This window comes from Oryctolagus cuniculus, chromosome 5 (genome assembly GCF_051225735.1).
Source record: "Oryctolagus cuniculus isolate XC-2025 breed Fujian yellow rabbit chromosome 5, ASM5122573v1, whole genome shotgun sequence".
Lineage (NCBI taxonomy): Eukaryota > Metazoa > Chordata > Mammalia > Lagomorpha > Leporidae > Oryctolagus > Oryctolagus cuniculus.
Window position 1 is genome coordinate 16,515,559 of NC_142871.1, and position 24,940 is coordinate 16,540,498.

The window sequence follows — 24,940 nt, forward strand, 5'->3', positions numbered from 1 at the left end:
GTAACTCTGCCTTTCAATGAATAAATCTTAAAAAAAAAAAGATAAGCCTATACATACAGAAAAACATATATATACATATAAAAACATATATATATATATATATATATACACATCAAAGTCTTGATGGTATATATGGAAGTGGTGATGTTATGTTCTTGTTGTTTTTCCGGTTTTTTTTCCCTTCTGGTTTATCCATTTTCTACAAATTCAAAATATCATTTATTGCTTACCCAAAGTGTCAGGCCTTACATTAGCACTTTATCTAGGTTATGACAGGCATGTTTAGAAGTGTTCAAAGTCTTCCCCACCCCTAATCTAGAAGGAGAAGGGGGAGGGGTAACGGGGAGTGAAGAGGAAGAGGGGGAGAAGAAAAGTGTCGTGGCAGGGAATATCCTGGAACAAAACAAACAAAAGTTTGTACAAAGAGAACTGTATTAGAAAAATCAAATGTGTGGGAGAGGGAATGTTAAGCAGTACTACTTTGGGGATAGGCTTTTTGCATAGCAGTTTAGTTGTGCTTGGGATGCTTGCATCCCCTAATCAGAGTGCCTGGGTTCTAGTCCTGCCTCCATTTTTGATTCTAGCTTCCTGCTGAGGCATACATACCCTGGAAGGCAGCAGGTGATGGCTCAATTCCTGAAATCCATTTGGGAGACCAGATTGAGTTCTGGTCTCCTGGCTTCCATTTGGTACAGCCCTAGCTGTTGGGTGGCATTTGGACAGTGAATCAGTGGATGGATGATCTCTGTGTCTCTGAAGTAAATATAAAAAAATAATTTTTTTCAAGTATCACTCTGAATTGTATTTTCAGTCCACCCTGGGGTTTTCTTAAAAATGCAAGTAAAATTTGAACTATGTTGATGTTGTGTCTTGTGTGAATTTCTTTTATAAAAACAAACCTTGAGATTGAACAATGGCCAACTGTGGCTTTAGAAAGATTCAAAAACATCATTGCATTTTGCCAAATGCCAAGCATTGCTTCAAATCAGAGAGAAAAGCTGGATCACGCCCATAAATCTTGTCTGTTGCTGTTGAGTAAAATCCACCATCCTCTGCCTGTTTGCCTGCCCTTCACCCATGTTTCCATCCTAAGGAACCTGGGAAACTGAATCTCTGCCTTGATAAAAATCTGTTGCATGAGATTTACAAGCTGCATTTACTTCATACCTAACCGTGTGTGTGGCATTATCAGTAACTGAAACAAGTTAATATGCTATTTTGGGAAAGTTTCTCAAGATCTCTCAGCTCCTCAGAGGAAAACCTGCCCACGTCTGATTCCAGAGCTCCAGCTCCCAGCCTGCCACCCATGCTACTCTGCACCTGCGCCAAACAAGCTAGTTCGTAGGCCACATTTGCTCACATGGAAAGACCAGTGGGGAGCTGTAGGCAGAGCCCTGGCCATTGGGTTTCTTGGCCCCTCCCTTCAGCGGCCCTTTTAGAGATTTTTAGAAAGCATTTCAAACACCAGTTTTATAACAAAAGAAAAAATAAAGAAGACTTGTAAACATCACTTGACATGCCCATACCTCATATCCCAGTGACTGGGTTTCAGCTCCCACATCCCAGCCCCCAGTGCTCTGCTTCTGATCTCACTTCCTGCGAAGGCACACCCTGGGAGACATCAGCTGATGGCCCAAGTACTTGGGTCCCTGCCACTCACATGGCAGACCCAGATGGAGTTTCCAGGGTTGTGACTTTGGCCTGGCCCAACCTTGGTTGTTGTGGACATTTGGGGAGTGAACCAGCAGATGGAAGATCTCTGGTCTTCCCCTGTCTCTCTACTTTTCAAATAAAGTGAAAAATAAAAGTGATTCAATTAAAAAAAAATGAAAACAGTGTGGTGAATGAGAGAAAATACTTGAAATTACCTATGTGGTAAGAGGTTTATGGACATGCTTTAAAGATCTTACAATAAAGATATTTTAATTTTAAATGGGTAGAGAAGACATTTCCCCAAAAAAATATACAAATGGCAATAAGTACATGAAATTATGCTTGACATCACTATTCACTAGGGAAATGCAAATAAAAACCACAAGGCAACACTTTCTATCCAGCAGCACAGCTACAATAAAAAAATCCAGAGAGACAGAAGGCAGATTAGTGTCTACCAAGTGCTAAGGAAATGAAGAACAGGCAATGACTGCTAAGGGGTATGAGGCTTCTTTTAGGGGTGAGAAAAACGTTCTCAAACTGGCTTGTGGTAACAGTTGCACAATCTTGTAAATATAATACTGTCATGCAATGGATTATCTGTATGTGAATCATATCAATAAAGTTGTTCTAAAAACTCAACTCATGGGGTGGACATTTAGCCTAGGAGTTAAGATGGTGGCATCCCACATCAGAGTTCAATACCTTGCTCCAAGTCCTGACTCCAGCTTCCTGCTCATGCAGACCCTGGGAGGCAACAGGTGATGGCTCGAGTAATTGGATCCCTGCACTGAAATGGGAGACCTGAATTGACTTCTCAGCTTCTGGCTATGGCCCAGCTCAGTCCTGGCCATTGCAGGCATTTGGGGAATGAACCAGCAAATGGAAGCTCTGTCTCCCAATCAAAAACAAATTTTATATATATATATATGTGTGTGTGTGTGTGTGTGTGTGTGTGTGTGTATACATATATTCAGGGACCCTGTTCCTCCTAATATTTTTTTAAAAATCCTCCCCCGCCCTTTCTAAAGATTCACTTATTTATTTTAAATGCAGAGTTAGAGACAGACCTTCCATCTGCAGGTTCATTTCCCAAATGGCCACAATGGCTGGAGCTGGGCCAGGCTGAAGCCAGGAACTTCTTCCAGGTCTCCTATGTGGATGCAGGGGCCCAAGCACTTGGGCAATCCTCTGCTGCTTTTCCCAGGCCATTAGCAGGGAGCTGAAAGGGGAGCAGCCATAACTTGAACCAGTGCCCATATTCATGCCAGTGTCACAAGTAGTAACTTAGCTCGCTACACCATGACACCAGCCCCTAAAACTCCCATCCTGAGTGGCACTGCCATCTTCCTTCCTCTTTCTTGGGAGGTGGTGGTGAATGACCTCCTAATATACTCACACACTAAAATGTCATGTTCTTAATAAACATAGGGGGAAAAAATGGCACTCTGGAAAATGTAATATATTACACAATAGCTCATGCTGTGACTATGGAAGTCAACCATTATTCAACTGTGTTCTAAATTACGTCGTAACTACAGGTAATTCTAATGGGATAGATGTTTTTAGTAACAATGTTTAAAACATGAACACTTGCAGATAAGGAAACAGAGTAAATTAAAAATGTGTACCTATATAAATAAAAAAAATTTAAGCATTTAGCTATCACCTCATTTGCTAGACACATTATTTAGGAACTGTTATTGGCAACATCTATGGCACACATTAAAGGTTTCTTCAGTATATAGATCTCATTTTTAGTATTTTCTTGATTTTTTTCCCATTGGAAAATAAAAAACAATGAGATTCTTAGTACAATTCACTTTATTATTCCAGTGCAAGAAAACATTTCCAGGTTATTTTCCAATTTCAGTTTCAAAACAAATTGAAGATTTTTAGTCTTTAATATCTGCAATGATAACTAATAATAAATGTTTAAGGATATAAAACAGGAACTGATTCATTGTTGTTAATACTCCAAATGCATAATAATCTTCTAAAGTAGCAAACTAAAAAAATCTGCTCACTTACAACACTTATGGGGTAAAATAATTTCAATTGCTTACAGATATCATAAATAGAATGTAAAATATATTATATTTCTTCAAATACCATCTGTTTCATTGTCCAATTTTGTGGTTTCCTAACACTTGTTCCACAGGTCAATAAACATTCATATACATGCAAATAAAATGGGTTATTGAAAAGAAATAGAATCCCACAGGAACAAAGTTAGAATTAATTTATGAGGTAAGTTTTGCTTTTATGTGTTCAAACATGACAATGTAAGAAAAGCCTTGCTTTACAACGAATCAAGTCAAATAAAATCCCATGCTTTTTAGAATGTTAAACACAATGCAGTATATCATTTAAGAAAAAACAACTTAAAAAGCAGAATACATTTCTGTTTTGCTTTCTACCCAATAAAGCTCATTAAAGCTACTTGAAATTCTGCATTTAACTTGAAATGCCACTACAATTCCAACATATATGTAAAATCGGTAGTGAGCCTAAATCATCCAGCCCCAGACCGGTGTGGTGGGCCAAGACATCCCCAAGAAACACTACCGAGAGAGCATGGAAGGCGCACCCAGAAGCTAAGCTCCCCAGGGCTACTGCAGAGCGGCCAGGTGATTACGTTCACTGCTTTTCTGGGGGTGAAAAAGGGCTTGCCACATCTTCTACACAGCTGAGGGTTCCTTGACCGCGTCAAAGTGGACCATCGAACTGAAACACGCCGTACTTCCCACCGGTCAGCCAGCTGGGCTCAGCAGCTGTGAGCTGCTCCCCTTGCCCAGGCTGCAGACCGACCTGGATCTCAGCTTTTAATGTTCGGATGCTGCACAGAGGTGCAGGATGGAAGCCATTCAGAGCCTGATGAAACGGAACGGTGAACTCCCATTTTCTGTCGCCTGTCAGCTTCCTGTAATTCAAATCACCCTTGAATAAAATCAAATGTGCCTTTTGTAGTTCGGCATATAAGTCAGGAGCGACCTGAGGCATTGCACAGTATTCGTGGGGCAGAGTCCAAAATATATGATCGTGGTAAATCCATCTACCCATTTTAAGGTACTTTCCCCAGTCAGCCCCACACTTGGACATCCATTTATGGTTACAAGACTTGACCTGCTCAATCAACCAATTGAAATCACGTATGGTCGTGTCAGAAACAAACCATGGAATAGTTTTTCCATGAAAATGAATCTCAGTGGCCAGTTTAGAGGACAAGAAGAAGTCGGCTAGTACTAAATCAGTGACGAGTTCAAACCCAGAATTGTCCAGAACAATGTCCACTCTAACGAGAGGGGTGCTTCCTCCTGCTTTCTTGTATTTGCTAAGCAGTGACCAAAGCTGTTCCAAGTCATTCACTAAAATGAAAGGTTTCAGGTCTTCCAAAGAATTTAACACGTCAGTCTTCTGAGAACTACTTTCCCCACCCGATATAGAGAGATCACACTTATTTCCCCACAGCGAAATCTGCAAAAGAAAAGCACAAAGCATTCATTTGAAAGAACCAACCAAAACTCAGTTATGTAAGATGTGAGGGGAGGGTCACTAAGCATATTCATAAAATTTATTTCTGCAGCATTTTTTTTTTTTTGACAGGCAGAGTGGGCAGTGAGAGAGACAGACAGACAGAAAGGTCCTCCTTTTTCCGTTGGTTTACCCCGCAATGGCGGCTGTGGCCAGCGCGCTGTGGCCGGCGCACCGCACTGATCTGAAGCCAGGAGCCAGGTGCTTCTCCTGGTCTCCCATGTGAGTGCAGGGCCCAAGGACTTGGGCCATCCTCCACTGTACTCCCTGGCCACAGCAGAGAGCTGGCCTGGAAGAGGAGCAACCGGGACAGAATCCGGCGACCCAACTGGGACTAGAACCCGGTGTGCCGGCACCGCAGGCGGAGGATTAACCTATTGAGCTGTGGCGCCGGCCCTGCAGAACTCTTAAAAATGTCCATGGGGTGGCGCTGTGGCACAGTAGGTTAATCCTCCACCTGTGGTGCTGGCATCCCATATGGGTGCCGGTTCTAGTCCTGGCTGCTCCTCTTCCAATCCAGCTCTATACTATGGCCTGGGAAAGCAGTAGAAGATAGCCTAAGCACCTGGGCCCCTGCACCCATGTGGGAGGCCCGGAAGATCTTGGCTCCTGGCTTTGGATCAGCCCAGCTCCGGCCATTTGTAGTGTGAATCAGTGGATGGAAGACCTTTTTCTAGGTCTCTCCCTCTCACTGTCTATAACTCTACCTCTCAAATAAATAAATAAAATCTTTAAAAATAAATAAATAGTCCATCAAGTAGGTATTTTCTCTAATAATGCAAAGATTGTGTTTACATGATGCTATATGAAATAAAACAATGACATTTTAAAGTAGTACATACATAAAACATTTTTTAAAAACTGGTTTGAATGACTTAAGAATCCACACTGTTGGCGCCAGCACTGTGGCGCAGCAGGTTAACACCCTGGCCTGAGGTGCCAGCATCCCATATGGGTGCCGGTTTGAGACCCAGCTGCTCCATTTCCAATCCAGCTCTTGGCTATGGCCTGGGAAAGCAGTACAAGATGGCCCAAGTTCTTGGGCCCCTGCATCCACGTGGGAGACCTGGAAGAAGCTCCTGGCTCCTGGCTTCAGATCGGTGCAGCTCCAGCTGTTGCAGCCATTTGGAGAGTGAACCAGTAGATGGGAAGACCTCTCTCTCTCTCTGCCTCTCCTCTCTCTGTGTTACTCTTTCAAATAAATAAATAAATAGTTTAAAAAAAAAATCCACACTGTTTATTCAGAATGAAAATGTATGCACCTTGGAGATATCAGGACATCATCAGACACTATGCAGAGGGAGGCTCAGTGAAACAGAGAATCAAAACTGTTCTTTCTTCCTTCTCAAACCCCCACTAAAACTGCCTGGTTTCTTCTTCTAATTGTAATTGTAGGAATAAAACCTTAGGCCGCCTCTCTGAGATTTAGTGCTCTCATCTGTAAAATAAACAAATGGGACAAGATGATGTCCAAAGACCCAATGCTTCAGATAAGGTGAAGCCAGTTAAGGACCTACTGTAATCAATGATCTATTATTTGGCTTATATCAAAGTAATACTCAAATAGTATGTAGCCCTGTTTTCTTTAATCTATAAAATTACATGTTCAGGACTGCAGACTTCAGAGACACACCTGGGTTAAAATCCTAGCATGGTCAACTAAGATCTCTAAGGCTCAGATTCTGCAACTGAAAAATGAGACGCTACTTACCCCAGAGAATTAACTGACATAATACATGCAAATAAACCAAATATCCTGGACATATAAGTATTCAGTAAATATTGGGCAATACAGAGTCAACTCATTTGTGATTTAGGGTGAGAAAAATTCATGTTCTAACCAAGAATATTATTTTTAAAAAGAAAGAAAAGAACACATTTTTAAAATGCATAAGGTTTAAATAATAACTGAAGTGTCTAACTAGGGCTGCACTTCTGTATGACTTGTTGGGGAAACACATACCATGGCACCCACTAGCTAAACTAAGGTTGTCTGCTGGCCTGCACTTTTCCTTCACACCACCTCCCAGTTCATAACCACATAGTTATCTGAGCGAATACTGAACTGTCTCAAGATTACAAATTCTAAGACAGCGAAGAATCTGCTGGGTTTGTTTTTTTTTTCCTAATCCATGAATCTAAAGAAACATTTATTCACTAGTAAATTTTGTGGCTTTTTTTTGCAGCTAAACTAGAAATTTATAGTTTTTCCCCTAAAAAATGCAGTGGTGTCCTTTCTTATGAATAAATTCTCTGATTGTCTTGTCAGCCTGCCTCAAGGAAATGCACGGGTTGAATATGCTTGCTTGCGTTTGGGCCCATATCAAATGGTTATTTAATCCAAATTCTGAGCTGCAAACTGAGCTGATCCTTCCGGACAAAGAATGTTTGAACAGATGACAGCACTGGGTAATAGAAGAGAAGACCACTCATCCCGGACACGGCCGAGAACTGGAAACACGGTCTCACCAGACACTACTGGGCCCAAACCATTGTTCTGCCCGCCACTGCCACGAGCACAGCAGGAATGCCAGCCCTACTTCCTACTGAGCTTTAATCCTCGGGGTTTCGTCCGGTCCTTTATGGGCAGATGTTACACGGAGTTCACATGGGATTCCAAAAGCTTCACAAGCCTTCTTGATTTGTGCACAGTGAATGAGATCGGAAGTCGAGCCCATCAACACTACAACCCTGCATCCACTTTCTGATTTCAGAAGCAACTCCACGCTCTCTGCAACCCACTCAAAGTTTTTCTTTATCATCTGGAGCCCTTCGGGAGTCACTTCTTTGAGGTCGCTGTTAAGACTGTTTTTCTGATGGCTTCTCTCTCCTGATGGCCAGAATCTCCAGGAATCATTATCAGTAACATCGACAAGAACAAATCCTTTGGTGGTTACATCAACACCAAATTCAGTCTTTTTATCCACCAGTGTAAGGTCTGGGTGGACCGGGACTTCTCCAGTATTTGGAAAACAGCCTGCGTGGTGTGACTCATCAGGTCCGCTCAGTCTGACCTGTAAGGCCGGCAAAGCAAAATCTGGCAGTGATGAACTGTTCCTCAGACCACTGTGGATCATGACTGGCATCATCCTTAAAAACATCTCCACTTTAGGAGGGTAAAACCTGATCCTTCCTGGACACAGATTTCTTCTGAGAAAACAGCCAGTTGCTGTCCCTCTGCAAACCCACTCAGTGGGCATGATTTCACGCTGGGCTGCAATGAAAGCCGTCTCCCCGTATTTTCTGGTGAAAGCAGTTCCGATACCTCCTTCATGTAATAACTGAAACATACAACTGGTAATTGTATTGAAACCGAAGCTTTTCCTTCCACATAGAGGATTGTTTCTGGCCACATTTCCTGCTGTAATGTGGTCCTTGGACTGCAGGAGAACTTTTCCCAGATTATCTAACAACTCATAGGCTTCTTTTGTGTTGTCCTGGTAGAGTTTCTGACCAGTCTTCAGTACCTCAGCTGTTGCCATTAACCCAAGTGTAATCTGCTTGCTTCTTCCACCGCCACCTGCCCAAGGACTAGAACAACGTTAGACCCAACAGGCCCGGAAATACTCCAGTGCACAGCTGTAGGTGCTATGAGCTCTGGGAACGATCATTGCTCCCTGCATACTAAATGTCTTCAGGCTTCTCTTGGGATGTTACCGTGAGACTCGCTATGGCCACGAAAGAAAGGCAACTTTTGCCTTTACTTGGGAGCGCAGGCAGTGTGGACCAGGAGGCCAAACTGCATGGCAGAAAATAGATGAGCAGTCATTGTTCTTCACAACTTATTACACTGAAGGGATAAAGAATACATTCAAGAGGGCCAGCACTGTGATGCAGTGGGTAAAGCCACCTGCTGTGACACTGGCAGCCCATACAAGCACCAGTTCGTGTCCCAGCTGCTTTACTTCCAATCCAGCTCTCTCTCTGCTAATGCACCTGAGAAAGCAGCAGAATATGGCTGGGTGCCTGGGGCCCTGACACCCACATAGGAGACCCAGATGAAGCTCCTGGCTCCTGCCTGGCCTAACACTATCATCTGGGAAGTGAACTACCAGATGGAAGATCTCCCTCTGTCTCCCCCTCTCTCTAACTCTTTCAAAATACATAAATATTCTTTTAAGGATTTTATTTTTTAAGGATTTTATTTACAGATAGTGAGAGGGACAGGCAGAGAAAAAGGTCTTCCTTCCACTGGTTTACTCCCCAAGAATGGGCGCAACGGCCAGAGCTGCGCCGATCCAAAGCCAGGAGCCAGGTGCTTCTTCCCAGTCTCCCATGTGGGTGCAGGGGCTCAAGGCCTTGGGCCATCTTCTACTGCTTTCCCAGGCCATAGTGGAGAGCTGGATTGGAAGAGAGGCAGCCGGGACTAGAACCAGCGCCCATATGGGATGGCGACACCGCAAGCGGAGGATTAACCTACTGTACCACAGAGCTGGCCCCTACATAAATCTTTATTAAAAAAAAAAAATGAAACACGGCAGCATCAAATCTATTTAAAAAAAAAAAAAAAAAGGAAGAAAATATTCAAAGCAGACTAATCCCTGAATGTATGGGCTACCCAGGAATCAAGAGCTGGCATGCTAGGTTTTTTTCCTTTTCAGTTCCAAGCTAAGCCTAAAGCATAATTCAGAGAAAAAACAAAAACAAATCTAGGTTTAAGAAACTGGTAATAGGCTTCACAGAACTGAATACAAAAGATACTCATATTACCTGCAGAAGTTTAAAAAACTCATTTTTCAGCTGATTTTCTTCTAGGTCATCAATAGTTCTCGTCAACTGTTGCAGGTGAGTACATAAAGCAATGACAGATTCCTGTGACTCAAAAAAATTCTGGTCTTTGGATTCTTTAAATACATCAAAGTCATCAATTGGTGGACTAAAGGAGGAAAACATAAGAGATCCATTTATATAAGTTTATATTTTTTAGAAAAATATTTTTGGTAACTTTAAAACAAAGATAACAGCACCATTGAGTCTCGATAATGAGTAGTAACAGATACTATACACCATGTAGACAACAAAGTTACACAAAAGTAGATACTCCACACTCATTTTAAGTAACTATTAAAAGTTTCCAGATCAACTTTCTTAGCAGAAGTATTATTAAATAATTATAATATACTAGCAGGAATTCCAAGGTAAAAGAAGAAGAAAAATAAAATATCAAGATAATTGCTTTATTTCAACAAAACTTTTTTGAAAACCCAACATAGAAGGGTCCAAGTAACAACTACACAGTTACAAACAGAGCACGTGAATACAAATGTAGTTATCACATAGAGTCAAACACAGAATAATGTGACACACAATGTAAACGTGAGACAAATCAGACTTCATATCACTGTAAATCTCACTAGAACAAATCACTTATAAATAGATATTTACTGATCAACTTTTATGCCCAGGTTGATTTCTACCAAAGGTGATGTATGTGCCACGGCTGTTTCTTCATGCCATCCAATGAAAGAAACCTAACTAAGACACGACCTGTACAGGCTGAATATCCTTTATCTGAAATGCTTGGGAACAGAAATATTTCAGATGTCAGTGTTTTCATAGTTTGGGATATTTGCATGGACTTTTTGATTAAGTACCCTTAGCCTGAAAATCTGAAATCCAAAATGCTCCAAAATCTACAACTTTTGAGCATCGATATGATGCTAGTGTTTCTGTTTGTTACATAGGTTATGATGCAGCTTGGGATCCACGCATCCCATACCACAGCGCTTGGTTTGAATACCAGCTCTGCTCTGATCAAGCTTCCTGATAAAGTGCACCCTGGGAGGTAACAAGTGAAGGTTCAAGTACTAGGAGCCTACTGCATGGGAGACCCAGATGGAGTTCCAGGCTCCTGGTTTCGGCTTCACCCTGGCCTAGCTCCAGCTGTTGAAGGTATCTGGGGAATAAGCCAGTGAATGGAAGATCTCTCTCCCTCTCGCTCTCTGCCTTTCAAGTAAAGTGAAGAAAAATAAATAAATAAATGTTTTAAAAGATGCGATTTTTAAAAAAAAAGTTTCTACTTTGGAGCATTTCAGATGTTCCGATTAAAGATCCTCAACCTATAATAGTTTTCATAGAATTGAATAGAAAAGACATTCATATTATCTGATCTAAATTAGCTACTTTTCTTGTGAGCCAGTAGAAACAAATTAAGACTCACATAAGGGGACTGATTTCTTAAAACAACATACCAGGCTTCATACACCAAATGCTGGCTGGCTCCTCCTGGCCAGCGGTAACCTATGCCAAGGATGCTGCCACTGCTCAAAGCGCTTTTGGAATTCCTTTTTGAGGATTTTCTGTATCAATTTTTAAATATCTTGTCATTGACCACACAGCTTCGTCTTTTGTACTCCATTCGTTTTTGGAAACAGCCAAAAGTCACTCAGAGCCATTTCAGGAGAATGAGGTTCAGAATCAAACTGAATACAAACATTTTTGGTTAGAAAAGAGGAGTGACTAAAAAGTAATGAGACAAAGTTTTCTTTTCGAGGCTTTTAAACTGGCAGTGAAGAGCTTTCACAGAATTCAAAGATGTTTGTAGCAATGGCAGCATTGCTGGGATCAGTCTCTGTAGGGGCCTTGCAGGGATAAAAACTATTTAATAGATGCTTAGTTTGAAATGCAGGGGTCCTTACACCAAAGCTCACAGACCCAATCTGCCCTACCACCTGTTCCGTAAAACCAGCTAAGGATGGTTTTCATATTTCTGAATGTGACACATGAAATTCAAATTTCAAGGTCACAAGTAAAAGTTTTACTGGCACACCAGCCAACCTTGTTCACTTACTCCTTGTCTATGGCAGAGCTGAACAGCTGCAACAGAGAATATAGATCCACAAAGCCAAAGTACTATTTGGCCCTTCATAGGAAAAATTTGCCCACCTATGTTCCAATGTTTTACTGACAAATAATTCATTAGCTTCAAGTCACACCTCATGTTAAGAAGGAGCCCTATGTCTTTATATTTAAGAGTATTGTGGGGAGCAACCCGGACTAGACTGAGTTACTGGAATTAAGACTTATTCTATGCATCTGCTCTCCCACAATATGGCGCTGGGAGAGAAGTAAACAGCTTCCGCACAGCTGCCTCCAGTTCAACCAATTAACTGTAGGACTTGCTCCTGATTGGAGAGCAGCGTACTCGGCGTGTGGGCAGCCGAGTTGGGATTGGCGGAGGAGGACTATAAAGGAGGAGAGAGACGGCATGCACCAGGAACATCTATGGGGAACATCTAAGGGAACCCGTGCAGCCCCCGAGAAAGCCGGCCGGCGGTGTGCCGCTCCCCTGCGGAAGTGGGGAATGTGGCCAGGGGGAACTGCCCTTCCACGGAGGTGGAAGGGATAGTAGCCAACCCGGGAAGAACCAGCAGCAAACCCGGGGAGGGCCGAGCAGACGAAAGAACAGCGCAGGGTTTAGTGTCGTTCCTCCACGAAGAGGGGGAGCGACATAATGGTGCCGTGACTCGGATATGAAGCCTAGGCAGGGTTTGGTGTCGTTCCTCCACGAAGAGGGGGAGCGACATAATGGTGCCGTGACTCGGATAGGAAACCTAGGACGGATTAGCAAACTTAGGAGGGAAGAAATGGGAAGAAGTGGGAAATTACCGGAGAGAGAGACTAGCAAACAGCCTAGGGAAAAGCCGGACGAAAAAGGAGCCAGAAGAAGCTATTGAAAGCCTAGGCATAGACTCAGATACGGACTACGGGGGGAAGCTGGGAGAAATCTCTAAGGTCGAAAGCGAAAGTGAAAGCTAGAACAAACAGACTCGGACGCGGACTGTGGGGAGAGGCCAGGAGAAATGAGGGAGGAATATTGTTGGAAGAAAACTTAGGGAAACATACCGGGTAGAGAAAAGTGTTAGGGAAATTGAAGCCGTGGGGGGCAGGCCAAGGCGGACACGAAAGCCACTTTGGGATTCTCAAGTTAGCCCGGGAATAGGGGGCGGAAAAGTTGAAACCAGAAGCTGAAACGTAAGCCAGATTGGGATCCGTCTGATTAGCCCCGGGAGCGAAGGACGGGAAGCCAGATCGTGGGGGCGGAGACGTATGCTGGGTTGAATTCGCCAGGCTAGCCCGGGGAACTTAGATTGAATGCTAGTGGCGGACACGTAAGCTACGCTGTGTTACTCGCGGAAGCCGCCGCGTGCAGAGAGAGCACGGGGCGTGAATAGATAGGGAACGGGGCTGGCGCGAGGCCGTGGTGCAGACGCGAAGGGCGTGGAGACCGCGGAGCGCGCGAAGCCAAGCCGCGCAAAGCCGGGAAGCTGCGCAGATGAAAGAGGCGCGGGCTGAAGCGGCTCAGCCGGGAAGCCGCCGAGAAGTAGCCTCGGGGCGGGCAGCGGGAAGCTGCGGGGATAAGAGAAAAGTGGAGTGAGAGAAATGGGAATGTTGGCAGACAGAAGTAAAATGGGAGAAATAGGAATGCCCGGAGATAGAGAAATAGAGAAATAGAAAGGCCTCCCTACAACACTCCAATGTGAGAGCTTGGATTCGGTCTGCCTGATTAAGTGAGGCGATGAGCACGATGAGCACCTGCGGCGGCTAGCAGCTTATGCGCCGCAGGTCACCGAAGACAGGCACGAATTAACATCAGTAAGGCCTCCCCACAAAAAGGCAATGAGAAGGCTTGGATTCGGTTTGCCTGATAGGGCTTGTAAGCCCCTGCAGGCAGAGCAGAGCATGCGCTGCAGGGCACCGAACACAGGCACGCATCAGCGCCTAAAAACCTCCTCACAACATGGCGAAGAGAGGACCCGGATTCGGTTTGCCTGATTGATAGGACTTGTAAGAGCCTGTGGCAACTCTAGCAAGTAGAGCAGAGTGTGTGCCGCGGGACACCGAAGACAGGCGCGTATCAACGCCAAAAAATAAAAAGAAAGGGGGATCTGTGGGGAGCAACCCGGATTAGACTGAGTTACTGGAATTAAGACTTATTCTATGCATCTGCTCTCCCACAATATGGCGCTGGGAGAGAAGTAAACAGCTTCCGCACAGCTGCCTCCAGTTCAACCAATTAACTGTAGGACTTGCTCCTGATTGGAGAGCAGCGTACTCGGCGTGTGGGCAGCCGAGTTGGGATTGGCGGAGGAGGACTATAAAGGAGGAGAGAGACGGCATGCACCAGGAACATCTATGGGGAACATCTAAGGGAACCCGTGCAGCCCCCGAGAAAGCCGGCCGGCGGTGTGCCGCTCCCCTGCGGAAGTGGGGAATGTGGCCAGGGGGAACTGCCCTTCCACGGAGGTGGAAGGGATAGTAGCCAACCCGGGAAGAACCAGCAGCAAACCCGGGGAGCGCCGAGCAGACGAAAGAACAGCGCAGGGTTTAGTGTCGTTCCTCCACGAAGAGGGGGAGCGACAAGTATAAACTCACGTATACATAATTGGTTTTAAAACGTTTGCTATTTTTAATAAGACTACTAAAGCTGTACATGTGCATATACTACAAGCTGGTAATAAAATCCTAGATATATAACCAACAGAAAATCACACATATGTTCATCAAGAACATAACAGTGGCTGGTGCTGTGGTGTAGAAGGTTAAGCCTTCATCTGCAGTGCCAGCATCCTATATGGGTGCCGGTTCAAGTCCAGGCTGCTCTGCTTCCAATCCAGCTCCCTGCTAATGGCCTGGGAAAGCAGTAGAAGATGGCCCAAATTCACCTGGCACTCATGTTACAGTTAAGACTCTCAGGGCCTTGGAATATGGAAGTCAGTGGACAAATGCTTTCTCTGGCTCTACAGACTGTTGATTATACAGTCCCTCCACTTCTGCTCCCTTGAGACACCCTCAGAGATTAAGAAATCTGCTTGCTGCTAAGCTCAATAAAACACTTCTTTATATATCCTAAAAACAAAAAAAAAGAAGAAGGAAGAAGAGGAGGAGGAGGGAGGAGGAGAAGAGGAGGAGGAAGAAGGAGAAGAAGAGGAGGGGGAAGAAGGAGAAGAGGGGGAGGAGGAAGGAGAAGAGGAGGAGGAAGGAGAAAAGGAAGAGGAGGAAGAAGAAGAAGGAGAAGGAGGAAGAAGGAGAAGAGGAGGAGGAGGAGGGAGAAGAGGAGGAGGAGGAAGGAGAGGAGGAGGAGGAAAAAGGAGAAGAGGAGGAGGAGGAGGAGGAAGAGGAGGAGGAGGAGGAGGAAGAAGAGGAGGAAGAAGAAGAAGAAGAAAGCCCCAAGTGTTTGGGTCTCTGGGAGACCTGGAAGAAGCTCCTGGCAACTGGATTCACACTGGCCCAGTTCTGGCCATTGTGGCCATCTGGGGAGTGAACCAGCAGATAGAAGACCTCTCTCTCTGTGTCTGAAACTCTGCCTCTCAAATAAATAAATCTTAAAAAGAAAAAAAATTGTCATAATGTTTACAGCACCATTCTTCATAATACTGCCAAACTGGAAACTACTCAAACTACTACACAATACAATAACAGATTGTAACACACTCATATAGTGCTCATATAATGCATCCCTATACAGAAATGAGAATGCACACAATATGGATGAATCCCACCTACATCATCATGAGTGAAAGGAGCCAGGCACAAAGCCACATACAATATAATTTCTTCAAACTCAAGTTTATAAACAGGTTAAATTGGGGCAAGCATTGTAGCACAGCAGGTTGTCACCACATTCTGAGTGCTTGTCTTAGTCCCAGCTACTTTGCTTCTTTTTGTTTTTTATTTTTATGACAGGCAGAGTGGACAGTGAGAGAGACAGAGAGAAAGGTCTTCCTTTGCCGTTGGTTCACCCTCCAATGGCCGCCGTGGCCAGCGCGCTGCAACCGGCGCACCGCGCTGATCTGAAGCCAGGAGCCAGGTACTTATCCTGGTCTCCCATGGGGTGCAGGGCCCAAGCACTTGGGCCATCCTCCACTGCACTCCCAGGCCACAGCAGAGAACTGGCCTGGAAGAGGGGCAACCGGGACAGAATCCGGTGCCCCGACTGGGACTAGAACCCGGTGTGTGGCGCTGCAAGGTGGAGGATTAGCCTAGTGAGCCGCGGCACCGGCCCGCGACTTTGCTTCTAATCCAGCCTCTTGTTAATGTATCTGAGAGGGAGCAGATGACAGCTCACAGCTTGGGTCCTGGCCACATGGGAGCCCTGGGTGGAGTTCCTGGCTCCTGTTTGGCCTTGCCCAGCCCTGGCTGTTGCAGACATTTGGGGGAGTGAACAAGAAGATGGAAGATCTTTCTCTTTCTCTGTCTCCCTCTCTTTCTCTCTGTTGCATTGCCTTTCAAGAAGATGAAAATAATGAGTAAACAGTCTTTTGAAAACAGGCAAAATTAACACAGGCCAGGAAAATGGTTATCCACTACAGGTGATGCTGGCAGTGACCAGCTCCTGAGGGACTAGCAAGGGTCTGTCTGCCTCTTAATGTGTGCACTAGGTGCATGGACATGTTCCAGAACATTTAACGCATGTACATTTCTCTATATGTACATTATACCTTAATAAAAAGTGTTAAAATGCTGATTTTCTCTGTACTTTCATTTTTCTATATCTGATGTACATTTGCTTAATATTCTTACATTTCACATATGGCCAAAACAATGAATCTTGGGGCTGGCGCTGAGGCATAGTGGGTAAACCCATGGCCTACAGTGCTGGTATCCCATATGGGCACCAGTTCGAGACCTGGCTGTTCCCTTCCAATCCAGCTCTCTGCTATGGCCTGGGAAAGCAGAGGAAGATGGCCCAAGTACTTGGGCCCCTGCACCCACGTGGGAGACCAGGAAGAAGCTCCTGGCTCCTGGCTTCAGGTCAGTCCAGCTCCAGCCATTGCAGCTATTTGGGGAGTGAACCAGTGGATGGAAGATCTCTCTGTCTCTGCTTCTGCCTCTCTCTAACTCTGCCTTTCAAATAAATAAATATTTTTTTAAAAAATTGAATCTTAATTCAGACTTGCAGGCTATTTGATAAAAATCAAACATTTTGGGGGCCAGCACTGTGGTACAGTAGGCTAAGCCTCTCCTGTGGCGTCAGCATCCCATATGGGCACCTGTTCATTTCCTGGTTGCTCCTCTTCTGATCCAGCTCTCTGCTATGGCTTCGGAAAACAGTGAAAGATGGTCCAAGACCTTGGGCCCCTGCACCCACATGGCAGACCCAGAGGAAGCTCCTGGCTCCTGGCTTCAGGTCAGCCCAGCTATGGCCACTGCAGCCATGTGGAGAGTGAACCAGCAGATAGAAGCTCGCTCTCGCTCTCTCTGTCTCTCCCTCTCTCTGTTACTCTCCCTCTCAAATAAATAAAATCTTTTAAACAATTTTTTTAAATCAAACATTTTGGCAAAGAAAACAACATAAACACACTGTGAAACGACTGTGTGCTTTAGGATCCTGCAAAAATCACCTTGGAGTTGCCATTGACCCAGACAGCAGTCCCCCTACAAGAACCTCACAGACTGGACATTTAGAAACCCCTTCAGAGGTGGACAGCTCTTTGTCACACTGTCTCAACATTGAGTTCTTGCACAAAATAACATGGATCCCCAGGCCTTCAAATGCCTGCCCTAGAAGCCACTTTGAGGGAGCTCCATACCCAAGGCTAATATTCCAGTTTCTTGAATTTAAAGCAAAATCCTCCCTACATCCTTTTTACAGGCTGTCTACTGGACTGGTTGCCAGAAACCCCATCTCCCTGACAGGCCCCAGAAAAACAGACACCCAGGCTCCATCTCACAAAAATTAAACCATCAGTGTTAATGGCTTAAAAATCTGCTTTTTGAAACGACCTTTCTTTTCCCCAACTGAGTTGTACGTGTGCAGCCAGATCTGGCAACGTTCTCCGACCCTGACCCCCTGCTAAATCACACACAGAAACGGCATTCCTTTTGCTTCCAACTCCACTAACCCTGCTCACACACCACCCAGTCTTTCAACACTTTGTCCCCTTTGGCTCACAGCACAGATATTTTCCAAATTAGAAAACCATCATCCGGAATTTTGCACTAACCTTAGTCCTCAACAGGCAATCAAACCTACTACCTGGAAAAGACGGTCTGATGAGGTGGCTCATCTAGTTTATGCCCACTGGGCTCCAACTCTGGCCCTTCCCCTCACTAACCAAGTAATCAGGAGGAAGTTAAACCACTGAGCCTCAGCTTCCACACCTGTAAAATGGAAATCATAACAGCTGCACTTCACTGGGTTGCACAGTGCCCGGCACATAGCTAGGGTTCAACGTGTGACAGCACCGTCCGTCTCCTGTTGGGGGACCTTGTGTTCGCTAGGCAATGTGGCAGAATTTTAATCTTGCATTTTGCTTTCAGAGCAATTTTAAATATACCTGTTCAGCACAAATAATAAACTGTGATTTTGTAACATCATTTATAAAGGACAGAAAAACGAATACTAAGCAGTAATGTTTCCCAAAATAATTTTATTTTACAGTTTGTGCTGGTTGGTCAGCTGCTTTAAATCTTCCTACCATTTAGGAACAGAAACTAAGAGTCCTCTTACTCAGCAAACCTCTATTTTTGGAACTTGTAAGCTAAAAGGGGCAATCTATGCTACTTCTTTTGCACTATGAAACAATTCTGTATCAGAATTTTCCCAAGGGAAATGAAAAAGTATAAATAAGCCTACAAAAGTTTTTTTGAAACGTGTTTCCAAGTGTGTAAAACAATAGTGACTTAACATTCTGAAGGCACCTTACACCACAAAAATTCTGACATACTATTTTCTTGAAGAAAATACATGCTTACTTTGTCCCGTCTTGATCTGTCATACATACATATGATTTCAAATTAACATATTTTGCTCAATAAGCATAGAAGTCTTCCTGATAATATTTAATTAGTTCATATTTCACATTTTCTATCCTAACTGTAGGCAAGTGGGTTCCAATAGCCAAGAATCTATTTAATCAGTATCACTTGTGGAAACATCCACCAGTAAGTACCATTAACATTTGCTGAGCTCAGCTGAATGCAAGCTCCCACAGGTGTTTATTTCCAAACTTACCCTCTTACAGTTTCAAGAGAAGCACAAAGTATCTAAACATTTGCTATTTGATGGTTATGCACTTACCTCTGGATAATTGCTTCATGAATTCTACGGTACATGTAGCATTCTACAAACAACCACGGGGATTGGAACCAGCTTGGTTTTCCATTACTTTCATTTAGAAGACTCTGCTGATATTCTAGGTACTGATTCCATATGTCAGTATCAGCAAATTTCTCAACAAAGGGGACAATTGGTTTATCTGTTTGCAATTCATTCCGTAACTTAGAAAGAAGAGAAATAGCTTTCTTCTCAGCTTCCATGCCTTCCTGTGGGGGAAAAAAAAGAAATTTAATGTATTTCTGTGTGTGTGTAATTCCCTCTAGAGTAATACATTTCTATGGATCTAAACTTAAGGAAAGGAAAAATAACAAATTTCCAAACTACATTTTGTCTTTCATAAACTACTGTAAACATTTAAATTTAGAATGCTTTTAAGCTGAAAAATCAAAGACTACACATAGATGTCACACCAACGTAATTATGCCTTACCTGTCCTACCTTTTTCTTCTTAAAGTTCTGGCCTTGATTAACATGATTCTATTTCATATGTTACATGAAAACCAGATACACCTTTACATTTTACATGAAAACTGAAACTTTCAATACCTGTTAGTGTTTCTGTTAACTAGAAATTAAAGTTAAAACAATTCTTACCTCCCCATGTTTCTCAAAAAATTCACTTTTATGTCGATGCAATGTATCAATGACCTTTGTTAAGATCTGTGGTATTCTATCCTTAATTGTAAGGTATGCAAATGATCTAGAAGAGAGTCACATACAAAATATTACTCAGTAGCACCGACACTAGAAGGTTGGCCATCTTTTAGTTTCTGTAACACTTCCTTTAAATTAAACTTCCAGGGCCCATGCTGTGGCATAGCAGGTAAAGTTTCCGCCTGCGGCCCTGGCATCCCATATAGGCATCGGTTGGAGTCCCAGCAGCTCCACTTCTGATCCAGTCCCCTGCCAATATGCCTGGGAAAGCAGTGGAAGACGGCCCAAATGCTTGGCCCCTGCACCCTTGTGGGAGACCCGGAAGAAGCTCCTGGTTTCTGCCTTCAGAGCTGCCCAGCTCTGGCCATCGTGGCTATTTGGGGAGTGAACCTCTTTCTCTTCCTCTTAAATAAATCTTTAAAAAAGAAATTAAAATTCCTTTTCACACAAGTATTAGAAGGTAAATCAGAGAGTCATTATATTCTTAGAATTGTATCTATAAACTATAGTGAATCTACTAAAAGTTAGTTAAAAATAAATTAATTATAAAGAAATGGTCTTTCTAAAGTGCTGCAAAAAATGACTTCTAAGAATTGTATATTATGCAAATGTTATACCAATTAAAGTGGAGTTTAAGGTAAGAAATAAAATAAGACTTCAGAAGAATATTTCATTATGATAAGTGTCAGCTCAACAAGCTATTACAATGCTAATTTCATTGTGTATCATGGCAGGTCCAAAACTGTAATGGCCTTTTTTCTTGGATAAACCCATAGTTACCAAAATTCCAATCAACTGAATTTATACTACACTAATGTGAATAAATGAATAATATACCAAAGTGGGGGGGGGAGGTAAGCTAGTACTGCCTATTATATTGATACAGGAATGTTTTTGGGAAAAGTTACTGCTGTGACATGGAAGCTAGGTAGTTTGTGCTTTAAATGCTGGGTTCTCTCTGGAGTCTGTCTATTCTTCTCATTTTCCTGAATCAGAAACTAGTTTAATAGTGTGAAATATCTGTGTTTCCAAGAAAAAAAATTGGATACGTGTGTATATACATATATAAAAGTCTACATATAAGTAAATGTAGCAAACTGCTAAAATTTGTTAAACATTTATTGATTTATTTGAAAGTCAGAGCTACAGAGAGAGAGGGAGAGACACAGAGGGAGAGACCTTCCATCCACTGGTTCATGCCCCAGGTGGCTACAATGGCCAGGGTGGGTCAGGCCAAAGCCAGGAGCTTCATCAGGCCTCCCAGGTGTGTGGCAGTGCCCCAAGCACTTCCACTATCTCCCACCTCTTTTCCCAGGCCATTAACAGAGAGCTGCATCAGAACTGGAGCAGCTGGACATGAACTGGCAGCACAGGCAGTGGCTTCACTTGCTGTCACAATGCCAGCCCCTGAAATTCAAATTCTAAAACTTAAAAATAAACTTACTTTTAAAACTGTGACAGGACAGGAAAAGATGGCTCTAGAAATCAGTAAGGCTCCTCTCCCAATTCTTCACACGGTTAGAAAGATGAATGAGGTAACTGATATAAAATTATCTTTGCCTTAAAACCCTTAAATATGCTTGAAGAACACAGAGAACCTAAAGATATGTAAGAACCCCCTTCTCTCTCTTCTCTGTCTATATTTTTAGCCTATTCTAATCCTTTTCAAAGGTCTCCCTTGCTGCACAGTAGACTCTTCTATGCAGATCTGCTCCTAAAACAATTAAGGCTCCCTACTGTCTTGTTCTCCCAGGCAAAAAATTAAGAGATTTTCTCTAAGTGTCCAAAAATGAAGTTGGAGGTAAAAAAAATACTTGCATTAAAAAAATCAAAAGGGAGGAGCCAGTGATGTGGCGCAGTGGGTTAAAGCCCTGGCCTGAACCGCTGGCATCCCATATGGGCGCCGGTTCTAGTCCCAGCTGCTCCTCTTCCCATCTAGCTCTCTGCTGTGACCCAAACCCTTGGGCCCCTGCACCCAGGTGGGAGACCCGGAAGAAGGTCCTGGCTCCTGGCTTCAGATCGGTGCAACTCCGGCTGCTGCGGTCATCTGGGGAGTGAACCAGCGGATGGAAGACCTCTCTGTCTCTACCTCTCTCCGTAACTCTGTCTTTCAAATAAATAAAAATAAAATCTTTAAAAAAAAAAAATCAAAAGAGGCCAGCATTGTGGCTTAGTCGGTAAAGCTACCACCTGCAAAGCTGGCATTCCACATGAGAGCCGGTTTTGAGTTCTGACTGTTTCACTTCTGACCCAGCTCCCTGATAGCGGCATGGGAAAGGCAGAGGAAGCTGGTCCAAGTGCTTGGGATCCTGCCACCCAGCTGGGAGACCTAGGATTTGTAACTTCAGGTCATCAGAGACGAAGTAACAATAAAAATGTTCACAAGATACTCTTTAAAAAAACCAAGAAGTCCGGGCCAGCACTGTGAAGTAGTGGGTAAAGCCGCCACCTGCGGTGCCAGTATCCCATATGGGTTCAAGTCCCGGCTGCTCCACTTCCAATCCAGCTCTCTGCTATGGTCTGGGAAAGCAGTAGAACATGGCCAAGTCCATGGACCTCTGCACCTGCGTGGGAAGACCCAGAAGAAGCTCCTGGCTTCTAGCTGCAGATCGGCACAGCTCTGGCCCATTGCGGCCAGTTGGGGAATGAACCAGCAGATAGAAGACCTCTCTCAGCCTCTCCTCTCTCTGTGTAACTCTGACTTGCAAATAAGTAAATAAATCTAAAAAAAAAAAAAAAAAAGTCTTTACCCAAATCAACTATTTACAATTTCAATCTGAGATCATCACACTTCTGAACTCATGATTCTTATTTCAATTTTAAAATTATTGTTTGTGCTTTCCTCAAAAGGAGTCCTGAAAGGACAACTATAAAACTTGAAGAAAAACTTGCCAAAACAGGCATATTCTCATTCCGTGCTGCTCTGAGTATCCTACATTGGTAATCGGGTTTTAGCATGCAGAGTAATTACTCTGATCAGAACTTGTTTTTTAAAATCACTAATACTCTGGAGAGAGAGAAGCAACACTTCCTTAAGCCAAGTGACACTGGAATAACCCAAGAGGGCAGGGACAAAGACACCCACCCTTGAGATCTCGCTTCAGTGGTGAAGAATCAGCCCCTTCCCCAGACCCAGGCCAGCGCCAGGGGGCGGCCCGAGGCAGCCAGGAAGGCACTCACTACCGAGTCCGCAGGACGCTGGGGGTGCCGCCCTACATGCCTCCCCTCCCGGGCCTCACCCCGGACAGGCGCCCAGGCAGGTGCGGCGCCCGCAACACTCTGAGGGACCCGTTTCCAACATCGACCGGGCCGTTGCATCGATGCACACAGACCTTGCACTCGTGTGCCTCCGTCCGCAGTGCTATCTAGAATCGATCAGGCGACGCGCCCGAAAAAGTCGGAAACCGCAGCAGCCCCTCCCCCTCCGCTTTCCTAGAAGCGATCGACTGCGGTCTGAAGAATGTTAATCGGAAAACTCCAAACATAAGCGGTACACGCAGGTCTTCATTCAACAGCTTTGCCACAGCACGCTAGGCTCCACTTTCTCGTTGATTATTGCCTCTTCCTGAGCCTACCTCGCAAGGTAAGCTTCACCCAGGTCTGTAAGAGCATCCACAGGGTCTAGACTCTCCCAGGCTTCAGCCACCCACTGGGGGCCTCGGAACATTTACGGGGGGCACAGACATTGCTGTGAGACTATCAACCGACCTGATCAGCAAAAGGAAGAACACGCGTTTCTCAACAGACCTGGGAGTCCCAATTTTCCCTGGAAAAATCCTAATTCCCCCACCCCCACCCCGCCAAGGCGAGTTCACTAAAACGGACGGAAGCTGCCGCCGAGGAAGCGCCTGCAAAGCCAAGTCCAAGCCGCGCCGGGCTCCCCGCGGCCGCCGGCGAAAGCCGAGCCCGGCGGCGGGCGCCCACCGCTGGTCCCCCACAGGCTCCCCTCGAGGCCGGCTTAGCCCCGCAGAAGTGAGGCGAACGAAAATGAGACGAACCCCACGTCCTGGCCGGAGAGAGACGCCGGCGGTCCCGCCATCACGCCCCACGACACCGGCGGCAGGGGCAGCAGAGCCGCGGCCGCCGCGAAGGAACCCAGAAAGAGAGCGATGTGGCTTTAAAAAAAAAAAGTGATTTTGAATGAAGAAACTTTATTGCTAACCGTACAAACAAGCAGCGGGTGGCTCTGGGACAGGGAAATCTTCCGGGGACGAAGGCGGGGACAACGGGAGGAGACGTGAGGAGCGGAATAGGAAGCGGGCGGAAGGCGGAAGCAGGCAAGGACCGGGAGGGACCAGGAACCAGGGACCGGAAGAAGCCGCGCCGCGCGGGTCACGTGGTGGGGCAGTCACGTGGCGCCGGCAGCTCGCGCGGCCCGGGCCTGGAGTTCTCTGCGCCTGCGCGGTGCCGCGCGCTGGGAGGGTGTTCCCTTCGGGGAGAGGGTTGGCTGTGGGGACCGGAGCTGAGTGGCCGCTGCGTGGGCGCTCTTCCAACGCAGTCCATCCGCGGAGCTCTGCGCTCCAGGCGCTTCTTTCTTCCTTTGCGGCGGAGAGGTTAGTGCGCCGCCTGCCCCGCGCAGCCTGTGTGGTCCCGCGCAGCGGCAGGGGTGGTCTCGGCTCCCGGCACCCCGACCCCCTCTGGCTTTGCAGGTTTCCGGGCGCCGCTGCGATGCGCCGTGAGCGAGCTTTGGCCTACCTGGCTGGCAGTGGAGGGCGCTCAGCCAGTGGACGCTGGTGAAGCTCCGTTTTAGAGCCAGTGCAGCGCGGTAGCTGCGAGGATGAGTCAGATACTTGGGCGCTGCAGGGACTGGGAGGCCGGCTGCAAAGCCGAGCGCGCCTCTCCGTTGAATGGTGGTGGCGTAGCTGGAGTCGTTTTCCTGGTTGCTGTCGTTGCTCTCAGAAAGCTGAGACGTGCCCAAGAACTGAGTAGCTGTCTTGTGTTTAAAAAAAAAAAAATCAGTTTATGCCAATGCACTGGGCGCTAATGTCACAGAAATACGGTGTGATAATATACAGAACTCTCCCTCTGGGAGGCGCT

At 45.1% G+C, this 24,940-nt stretch overlaps 2 protein-coding genes and 1 pseudogene across 24 annotated transcripts in view; 1 reads left to right on the forward strand and 2 right to left on the reverse strand.

Moving 5' to 3' along the window:
- Positions 1–3,459: 3,459 nt before the first annotated feature.
- DCPH1 (damage control phosphatase 1) lies at positions 3,460–24,184 on the reverse strand. 6 transcript variants are annotated; one of them, XM_070073412.2, is made up of 5 exons: positions 24,066–24,184; positions 19,844–19,949; positions 19,211–19,455; positions 9,898–10,063; positions 3,460–5,130 (listed from the first exon to the last, which is right to left on the reverse strand). In XM_070073412.2, the coding sequence occupies exons 3-5, from the start codon at positions 19,447–19,449 to the stop codon at positions 4,363–4,365; spliced, it is 1,173 nt and encodes a 390-aa protein (XP_069929513.1). In that variant the 5' UTR covers positions 19,450–19,455; positions 19,844–19,949; positions 24,066–24,184; the 3' UTR covers positions 3,460–4,362. The 6 variants fall into 6 exon arrangements, with proteins under 6 accessions (XP_069929513.1, XP_002714989.2, XP_008261911.2 ...); XM_002714943.6 differs by having other exon boundaries at positions 23,902–24,178; XM_008263689.5 differs by lacking the exon at positions 24,066–24,184 and adding an exon at positions 23,612–23,995.
- Positions 6,408–9,704, reverse strand: LOC138849568 (bifunctional phosphoribosylaminoimidazole carboxylase/phosphoribosylaminoimidazole succinocarboxamide synthetase pseudogene; annotated as a pseudogene). Its single transcript, XR_016234473.1, has one exon. The product of XR_016234473.1 is annotated as a bifunctional phosphoribosylaminoimidazole carboxylase/phosphoribosylaminoimidazole succinocarboxamide synthetase pseudogene (transcript).
- Positions 23,351–24,940, forward strand: part of RMND1 (required for meiotic nuclear division 1 homolog) — a 45,601-nt gene continuing 44,011 nt past the window's right edge. For 7 of the 17 annotated variants that reach the window (XR_016234468.1, XR_016234465.1, XR_007922790.3 and 4 more), the window contains exon 1: positions 24,326–24,456. The gene's annotated coding sequence lies outside the window, so the exon portion shown is untranslated. Of the gene's footprint in view, positions 23,487–24,171; positions 24,457–24,940 lie in introns of those variants that run through there. The other 10 variants (XR_016234466.1, XR_016234467.1, XR_016234464.1 and 7 more) reach the window with 6 other exon arrangements.

Bases quoted from the DNA above. Each gene is read 5' to 3' on its own strand.
- DCPH1 (XM_070073411.2), bottom strand. From the start codon at position 23,204: ATGTTGGAAACGGGTCCCTCAGAGTGTTGCGGGCGCCGCACCTGCCTG. The intron at 10,064-19,210 runs GTAAGTGCATAA...TTCCTCCTTTAG, and splicing joins CATGAAGCAATTATCCAGAG to TCCACCAATTGATGACTTTG. The intron at 5,131-9,897 runs GTAATATGAGTA...TTTCTTTTGCAG, and splicing joins AGTTTTTTAAACTTCTGCAG to ATTTCGCTGTGGGGAAATAA.